At 38.2% G+C, this 10,440-nt stretch overlaps 1 protein-coding gene across 1 annotated transcript in view; it reads right to left on the reverse strand.

The window, feature by feature from the left end:
* The window catches only part of LOC107669526 (regulatory-associated protein of mTOR-like), a 183,514-nt gene that overhangs the window by 151,700 nt on the left and 21,374 nt on the right, over window positions 1–10,440 (reverse strand). The window contains exon 2 of the mRNA XM_016461796.1: window positions 7,874–7,933. Within this exon, the coding sequence (XP_016317282.1) occupies window positions 7,874–7,933 (60 nt within the window). The remainder of the gene's footprint in view (window positions 1–7,873; window positions 7,934–10,440) is intronic.

Here is a 10,440-nt window from a genome sequence, read left to right on the forward strand (position 1 = left end):
AGATACAGTGAAGACAGCGCGTTAGTTTAGAACTCTTTTCATTTTTCTTTTTTTTTATTGTAGAGAGTGTGTTAATTTGTGCAATGATAACCTACCAGCAATGTAAATTATTTTTTCAATATATTAGAATGAGTACATTACAATATACATTTATTAGAACAAGTACATTATTATTTATGGGCTTAAAAACAAGATGCAAACAATCAGAATATTGTACCTGGTGGGGAGTGCACAATGTAAACATGAAACATATGCAATTACCTATATTGTACTGTGGTACAATTATGGAGGCCCTTCATAATGCAGAGGTCAACTGCCTGCTCTGCCAATAGTTAGAAATTGCACTATAGTAAGCAGTGTTTAATAAACAGCTGTTTTTCAAAATTGTGCTGAGGTGAAATTCAGTGCAGTCATGTATCGTGATACGTATTGTATCGTGGCCTCTGTATCGTGATACGTACCGTATTGTGACTTTGCTGGTGATACACAGCCCTAATAATAACTGTTTTTTCCCCAAAGACTTAAGTTATAGTAGCTGGAAAGTATTTAAAGTGAAACAGATGTATTGCAGATTAATAGTGCGGGCCCTGTGTGGGCATAGTGAGGGCTTTATAGGGGCTAAGTGAGAGCTGCCCATGCAGGGCCAGCACTAAGGGGCCAACGTTTTGCCAATGAACGCCCTAAGGCTAGCCCTAAGTGGGCCTGTAAAGGGCCAGTGCAGGCTTGTTTGCAGGGTGTATATATTCAAGCTTTTTCATATATTTCTAAAGCACAAACTAAGCTCTCACAACTTACACTTGAACGAGAAAGGAGACAAGATGAAAGATGAGAAGCTTTTGTTTCTGCTCTAATAGCCACAATACCATGGCAAACATGGCGGGAGCGTGTTAGAAGTCAGTTGGTGGAGAACAGGTGGTCTTTTGTGGATGTTTAACCACATTTAACCACATGAGTGTCTACACTACGATAGCAAAAGAAATGTGTTTTTTACTTGTTCTGGAAATGGCTGAAAATGGACAAGCTCAAAACATTTTAGACCCCGTTTACAATTTATTTAACATTGTCCACTCATGATTGAATTGACAAAAATGAATCTTAATACCAGGTGTAAACAAACAGTGCCATAGATTTTACACTGGCCATCATATGGAGATCCAAGACAGTACCAAAGCTGTAACCCAAGGAAGTCCAATCCTGCTCCTGTCATGTCTAGCAGAGTTTAGCTCCTATCCTATTTAAACACACCTGAACTTGCTAATCAAGGTCTTTAGGAGTACAAGGCTGCATCCAAAAGCTGAAAAAAAAGTTGGCTGATAGGCAACAAGTCAGCTGCCCAAGCTTTCAGACACAGCCCAAGTAACTTACAGGTAAGTGTGCTGAGGCAGGCTGGAGATAAACTCTGCAAGACACCCCGGCTTTAACTCATATTTTATGTAGTCTGGGACTACATGTAGTCTTTATGTAATCTGGGGCTCCTCCGTGGGACTCACAGGTGTCGCGCAGTAGCATTTACTCCACCGGCCTCGCTCCGTTCCCACGGCTCTCGGCCCCGCCCTCTCATCACAACCACATGCTGTATTTCTGTTTTACACGGATGTAATGTATCGACAGTATAAATATGATGTACAAGTGGACGTATAGATTAGAAGCGTTCAAAGAGAATGGTAATCCCTTATAATCCTAGAATAATCTGAAAAGGAAACTAACATTTTGAATGATTCTTCAAACATGCCTGATTCAGCTTATTAGTTCTTTTGTGAAGTCATATTCATGACCTTAATTTGCTGTATCAGATAAGACAAAATGTGCAGTGATGAGAGGCCACCATTTAGAAACACTGGCCTAGAAAATGAATGATGCTGGAGCTATTTTACCTTACTTTTTAACAGTTTCTATCCAAACTATCAGTGCTCCTTGACAGATTAAGCAAAACTAAACACATCGCATAAAGGCTTGATGTTGAATGATCATATCATAATTGGATTATGCCATAAAAAGATGCAATAATTATTATTATTTTTAATGTTTTTGTTGACTGATGTGACCATGGTCTTCATAGCCTTGTAGAACTTTTAATTACTTAAAAGTAAACTAGCTATGACCTGTCATCTTGTAATTCAAGTTATCCAAGAATAAGAAGAATCTTATTCTTTAATACCTGGTGAAATAAACAACTTCATAACAAAATAATCAAGTTCATTTACACACACCCTCACAAATACACACACACACACACACACGCACACGCACACGCACGCACGCACAGAACTACCTCATGCTATAGGGATCCCCATTACTTGTACCTTACAATAATATTAATGGTTACACTTCACAACAAAACCCAAACTATATTCAATTAAATTGGTATTCATTTTTAGAAAAAAAAGGTATCTAATCATGTACATTGCACATAAGGCAAGTTTTTTACTTCTAAATCTAATTATACGATGATGCGTCTAATTTTAATTAGTTATTGAAATATAATCATTTACATAGTGGCAATCATAACATGTTTTCATTAAAGATTTATTTATACATACTGTACATTAAATAATTAAGGGATCACTAACTTTGAAAGATCAGAGACAGGGACTGCTATTAGAAAAAAAGCTGAGAGTCATGGAGCTGTCTTGTATAAACACACAAAATCAAGGGAAATATATTTAAATGTATTAATGAGGACATGGTGTTGACATGTCAGCAGGATGCTGAATCTCTCAGAGAGAGCTAATACTCAAATAAACTGCCTCAGAAACAGCTGAAACATTGTGATTTTCCTTTGTATTGTAGGTAGTATTTTAAGACATCAAAAAGTCCACTTCTGACACAGAGGCCAAAACTTAAGTATGTTGCCTTAAAATATACCTCACTTTTGACAACTTCTAAGGCAGTGTGTACCTTTTGCACAGAAGGCAATTCCAGAATGAACTGTGAAAAAAACAAAAAGCGATGGTACACAATACAAAAAAGTTAAATTGTATTTAATATATATCAAACTACACTGATAATTTTGTTTATTCCATGTGTGTGCAATGTATTTTTATGTTTATTAGAGTATCACACTGTTATCTTTGCAAAATGCTAAGGTCACACTCTAATGAAATAAATAGAGTCTATTCTCCCATGTGGAGTGCTATTTATACGAGTTGTTCATGAATAGCACTCTAAATCAGTCACTTATGTGGTTCCATGACAGCTAGAATGCTGGCTTAGAAGGCAGCTTTAGGCAGGTTATGGACAGAACTTACATGTATTTTGATTATATGTGACCACTTGCATGTGTGTACACAAGAGACATAATGAGACAGAGATAGAAATGAATAAAAACTGTATGTATGTGGGTGCAACCAAAGTCTATTATTACTAATTTCTGACACCTGATAGTGAGAGTCACAGGCATCAGTGCTGTGTATTTGACTGGCAGCAGTGGGCTCGGTCATCGTGATGAGTGGGTGAGTCAGGCAGCTCATGCTGGGCAGAAGCCTTGAGCAAATGTCATCGCCTCTAACGCGCCACTGACTAACACACTGCTGCTCCCAGATGACATCTATCACCACACACACATATCTTAACGACAGCCCCACACTGCCAAATTTTACTCTATCCATTCAGCAAACTTACTTTCTTCATTTGTTTCCAATCATGAGTAATGCACCTGGTCTCCAGGAGCTGTATGTTTTATGGAGCACAATTTATGGAGTAACTTCTCGCTAGCTAAAGGTATAATTTAGTGTCAGTGTGAATCTAGGTAGGCTATAACTTTCTTGGCTTGACACGGTTCTTTTCGACAGTATGATACATCACACCACTCAATACAGCGCACACACTGGGTTTCACTTCCACAATGTCGACCTCGGAGACATTCGTTTTAGCTCCACACATTTTTAAGAGCGGTTTTATGTGACAGCTTGGTAATTTTTTAGCAGCTACCTGACTTCAGTGCCCATAGCACATGACAGAATGCATAATATTAAGTTAAAAATAATAAATCATTAAAACATTTTCATAATTAATATTACACAACAGTTTCCTTTTGAGATTTCATGTGTGCTTGCATATAATAAGACTTTGTGTCTCAAGACATATTGTGCCACGTGCCAAGTCAAAGATGCCACATCTCATAACTAATAGCAAACACCCCAAACTTTACTATGCAGAAGTGCAAATGTGATTCATCAGAGAACATGATTTCAGTCTGTTCATCACACAACTAATGCATGGCTTTATGAGACATAGAATATAGCACAACTTTTACAGTTTTTTTTACATTTTTAAATACATTTTTAAAGTTATATTTATTGGCTTTTTATGCCTTTAATATGAGAGGACAGTGGAGAGCTGACAGGAAAGCATTGGGTGGAGAGAGGCGAGTGGGATCGGCAAAGGACCTTGAGGCAGGAATCGAACTTGGGTTGCCGTGAGTGCAGTTGCCCTGTATGTTGACGCACTAACCACAAGGCTATCGGCGCTGACTTTTAAAGGGGTCATATGATGCGATTTCAATTTTTCCTTTCTCTTTGGAGTGTTACAAGCTCTTGGTGCATAAAGAAGATCTGTAAAGTTGCAAAGACTAAAGTCTCAAATCCAAAGAGATATTCTTTATAAAAGTTAAGAGTCAGCCACACCTACCTAAAACGGCTCGTTCTAACACGTCCCTACATATCTACGTCGCTATGTGGGAAGATTTGCATAACGCCGCCCAAATGTTCACGCAACTTAAACATTTAAAGTTATCAAAAGCAAAGGGACTGCCTCAGGTGTCATGTTCAACTACATCCGTTAAAAAACAGCAAAGAGCATTTGAAACCCCAAAGCAGCATCATTGTGATGGTGTCACTGTGATAAGTTTCACTTTTAGTCTCTATTATTCACAACTAAGTGCTTTCTGACTGCAAAGATCCCTGGGAAAAATGTAGAGGGAAACTGACTAAGATATCACCAAGCAGTTATGATACTAATAGAAAAGTTGCGATTACATAATAATTACATGAGTCTTCAGAACAGGGATGCATTTACTATTGTGTAACACCTTAAAGTTTTGAAGACACCAACTCTGGTTGTGGTGGAAAAGTTGGTTTTCTGTATTTTCTGTAAGAGATTGTAAACTCATTTAAAGGGGTGGTTGATTGCGATTTCACTTTTTTAACGTTAGTTAGCGTGTAATGTTGCTGTTTGAGCATAAACAATATCTGCAAAGTTACGAAGCTGAAAGTTCAATGCAAACGGAGATGTCTTTTAAAATTCTGGCAGTTTAATGCCTACAAAACCGGCTGGTAGGGACTACAACAAGTTACTTCCCGGGTTCGTGACATAACAAACCAGATAAACCCCGCCCTCAGGAAAAGGCAGCAAAGGGGGCGGGGCCATGCTGCGCTGCTTTAGAGCAGAGGAAGAGAAAACTAGAGGTGCACGTAAAAATCTATTCATATATGAATCGCGATTCTGTTTTCTAACGATTCTAATGGATTCACAAGTTTCAAAATCAATGTTCTAAAGCAGCGGTTCTCAATACTGTTCCTTGCGTTCCCCTGCTCTGCACACACTCTGCATCTCTCTCTCTCTCATTCAGCTCGGCTCCAACAATGAACTTTTCCAATTATACACTTATTTTCACATAGCTATGCGTTCCCCTGCTCTGCATCTCTCTCTCTCTCTCTCTCGCTCTCATTCAGCTCAGCTCCAACAATGAACTTTTCCAATTACTCACTTATTTTCACATAGCTATGAGAAGCATTAAAAATGTATGCACGTGCAGTTGCCATACTGTATTAAAGCTTTAATCTGGATAAAACCGTATATTAAAAGCTAACATAAGCAGTAGCATTTACAAATAACAGCATATCTAAAAGTATGAGACAACAACAAACAAAATACATAGGCCTAACATTAAAAGCCGTTCTTGCACAGGTTCTGCACGATCCTCTTCAATAATAGTTTTAAATGAAGCATTAACACATGGTAGACTGCACCCCATAAACACAATCATGCCTAGAAAAAAAAACAGTGAACCACCCCTTTAACCCCCTGGGGTCGACAGTTCCGCCAGCGGAACTTTTTGCAGATTTGAATGATGACAGCGAAAATCAGTGCAAAATAAACTGTTGCAAAGAGAGCCAAAGCAAAGCAGCCCACTTGGTCATGGAAACCAGAGACTGACATTGACATGTTCCACAGGCTCTGAGATTCCTTGCCTGCACAAGAACCTGGACCACAGCAAAGACCATGTGATGCACACACTCCCATGAGTTATTTTATGTGATAGTTATATGTATTCTAAAACGTACATACATGCTGCTCACATATTATTGTAGCCCAGTTTGTGCTGATTACAGTGTTATTAAACTTTAGACATTCAAATGTTTGTAAGCAACTGAAAAAAGTACAAATGTCAGGGCATGTCAAAACTTTTCCAGGTCCCAAAACACCCTCGGACCCCAGAGGGTTAAGGCTGCAGATGGAATGGAGAAAGAGGAAACAGAGGGGTTAGAGCTGTCATGATCTCATGAAATGTTTTTCATCTGCACAAAGCTCAAAGAACTGCCTCTTTTCCCCACAGTCCTTACACAGGAGAAAGTGCAAAGATTAACTTAAAGGTTGCAAAGGCCAACTTCAGGTCACTGAAAAAGTTCTGTTTAGAACCACTTAACTTTCTTTAGTGATTTATAAAAAAAAATCGAAATAGAATTTTTAAATAGTTTGAATACAGATTTCTAAATAGTTTTAATAATTATTAAAATTGTTCCAAATGAATCCCTATGAAAATAATCATGCTGTCGGAAAGCATCAAACTAGATATAGATAATCCATAATTCACACTAATTGGTTTATTTATTTATAAATTTTTTTAAGATCACTGTAAAGTTATTGCAGCTGGAATCCACAGAACCAGGCCAAGATTGGCTAATCGGGAGCACCTGGAGAATTCCCGGTGGGCCAGTCTGTCTTTTTTGTGGCCGCGAGGGCCAGTGTTGTCATGCCACTGGGTTGAAATATGGATGCTGTGCCTAGGCTGCCTGCACTCACAGCAGCCCACACTTTTTATTTATTATTTTACTGCAGCCCCACTCTTTTTATTTATTATTTTCTCACAGCCCCACCAGCCTGCAGGTTAATGATGACATAATTATCTTTTGACTCCCCAGACAGCAGCACAAAAAAAAAAAAAAAAAAAAAAACATGTAAAAATCAGTTGTTGGAGATATGCGAGCAAAAAAATAAGAGATAAAAACAATGGATAATAGAAAGCGCAAAGGTGGCACTGAAAAGGCCAGTATGAAAAAATAAAGCTCTAAAATACAATGAATTACAAGGCTGTAGAGAACAGTGCATTATTGTAGACTTATATACTGAGGTTTTAATTACATTATTTTAATATATTCAGTTGTGAACTAAAGTGGGCCGTTCTAAGGCATGACACTCCAAGAAGATTAGGATTAAAACAAGCATAAATCAAATTGTTTTAGCACAACTTGGGCATATAACTGGGAGTTCAAAAGAAAGCAACAGAAATACATACAATTAAATAAAAATGCATAATAATAACTCCAATAATTACAGGACTTCCATTACTTTTACCAGATATTCTGGATAATTTTACAGAAAATTAATTGAAACTGCTCTCACAAAGAGCAGTTTCTAGTGGAGAAATACGTGACTTAAGTCTAAGTAGAAAAACTCATTCACTATAGACATTTCTATGACTTTTAAAGATTTTATTAATTTACATGGCTTTTCCAGGTTTCTCTGCTATTTCTATAGAACAAACGATATAAAAAGAAAACAGAGACAAACAGGAGAGATGAAAAGACCACAAGAGGTAGACAACCAAATGAAGGCGAGTAAGGGAAGGAAATAAAAACAAACAAACACCTACTTCTCAATTAGGTCCAAGGTCACTCCTGGCACCAGCTTTGCACTCTTCTGCATACAGAACCTTAAGGAAAGAAAACATACACAGACACTCCTTTCAATTTCTGCCTCATTTGATTTCGCCCAAATCCATTTATACGTACTGATTCGTGATTATCTCAAACCAGGCTTGACCTCTTAGCACTGACCTCTCGCTATACCTAATCTCCAAACTTTCATTTACCTCCACACACAGGCATACATAAAACACATTTACAGTAATCAACTGAACTAACCCTGGAAGTTAATATGAGCTTTATTTAATCAGTACCAGCTTTATGTAGATACGGCAGAAAGAAAAAACCAATGAAGATGGAAAATGATGACTATTCATAAGACACAGCAAGGGGATATTCAGTATACATGCAGCCCTTCATCATTTATCTCTTTTACCTAGCTGTACCATGGTCCTTATATCTATATTTGTATTCTACTTTATGAACAGATCATCCAAAATGCAAACTTAATGATACTTTCTGGTTAAATCTGGTTAATTTGTCACATGTTCAGACCAAGACTGATGCTATTCATTTGTGACATCCATCACGCAAATAGTCAGTATTAAGCTAAACTGTGTGACTGTTGAATTCCTTCTTGGAAAAAAGGGGAGAAAAACATTCATACAGAGTTCAAAATGATTGTTCATGTTCATCAAGCTGCTCCACTTCCTACACTTTGTGGCATCACAGTGTGACAGTCAATTGCATTGGACCGCCTCCACAACAACACTTAAACACCTACTTTACCTTATCAGTTCAGTAGCCTCCCAGCAGTGGTGAACAGTTGCATGAAGTAGAGAGAGAGAGCAGGTCAGAGAGATATTCAGGATACCAGACACCTAAAAGCTCACTGCTATTTTTAAACTAGATTTTACAAAGACTAAAATGTAGGGGAGGATCTCAAGAAGATGTGCTGTTCATGGATTTTACATTACACCCTGTCTACACTGGATGTGAGCAGCATGTTGCCTCACGTCATATCAAAAGCAAATTGAGTCCATTATAATCAAAGACACTGACTAAACTAGATAAGGACAGTAGACAGATATTTCTGTATATCTGATGTACTTCCTACGCTTGAGCTACTCTTAAAAACAGGACAAACAGATGAGGAAAGGATGTGATCTTTTGGAAGCGTTCACTTTGACACATCCTGTTTAGGAAAGTGTGGATGTATATATACATATTATTCATCATATTTTACGTATTTTATTATATATATATATATTTATATTATTCATAATTTTATACATATATCATAATGCAGAGTTTACAAAGATACTTTTGTTAAAATGTGCCAACTGTTTTGGATCTGAGAGCTGCCACATTGCAAACCTAAAGAAAAACGGGTTGTGACTGCTATTTCATGTTTACTTTACCTATTATGCCCCTTTTTACAAGATGTAATATAAGTCTGAAGTGTCCCCAGAATGTGTCTGTGAAATTTCAGCTCAAAGCACCCCACTGATCATTTATTATATCAATCTGAAAATGCCTATTTTGAGCGGAAGCAGAAACAGGCTGTTTTCGTGTATTGTGGGAAGCAGCCTCCTTGTCATTTCTGACTTGTAACAAAAAACACATACAAGGAATTTATTATAGTGTCACAAGCTTCCAGTACACGGAGACAACAACAACACACAGATAATAAAAATGAGATGTGAATAAAATACACATGCATAAATATAAACCACAAAAAAATAATAAATTGTATGTACAGGTGTGCTATAGATAGAATAGGATTAGAATAAATAAAAGTTGTAGGGATGTACAAGGATTTAGGGTGATAAATAAGTATAAGGTTATTGCACATACTTTAATTGCACAATGGGAGAACATTAACTGTTCATGAGGTAGATTGCCTGGGGAAAGAAACTGTTCTTGTGCCTGGCTGTCCTGGTATTCGGTGCTCTGTAATGTCGACCAGATGGCAAAAGTTCAAACAGGAGATGGGGCTTGGATGTGATGGATCCAGAATGATTTTCTGAGCCCTTTTCCTCACTCTGCATGTATACAGTTCTTGGAGGGTAGGGCAGGGGGGCACCAATAATCCTTTCAGCAGTCCGAACCGTTCTCTGTAGTCTTCTGATGTCTGATTTTGTAGCTGAACCAAACCAGACAGTTATTGAAGTGCACAGAACAGACTCGATGACGGCTGAGTAGAACTGCTTCAGCAGCTCCTGTGGCAGGTTGAATTTCATCAGTTGGCGAAGGAAGTACAATCTCTGCTGGGCCTTTTTAACAGTGGAGTCAATGTGAGTGTCCCACTTCAGGTCCTGAGAGATGGTGGTGCCCAGGAACCTGAATGACTCCACTGCAGTTACAGTGCTGTTCATGATGGTGAGTGGGGGGAGTGCAGGGGGGTTCCTCCTGAAGTCCACGATCATCTCCACAGTTTTGAGGGTGTTCAGCTCCAAGTTGTTAAGACTGCACCAGACAGCCAGCTCTTTAACCTCCTGTCTGTAAGCAGACTCGTCTCCGTCCTTGATGAGACCGATGACTGTAGAGTCATCTGCAAACTTCAGGAGCTTGA

Source organism: Sinocyclocheilus anshuiensis, unplaced genomic scaffold (assembly GCF_001515605.1).
Source record: "Sinocyclocheilus anshuiensis isolate Anshui unplaced genomic scaffold, SAMN03320099.WGS_v1.1 scaffold612, whole genome shotgun sequence".
NCBI lineage: Eukaryota > Metazoa > Chordata > Actinopteri > Cypriniformes > Cyprinidae > Sinocyclocheilus > Sinocyclocheilus anshuiensis.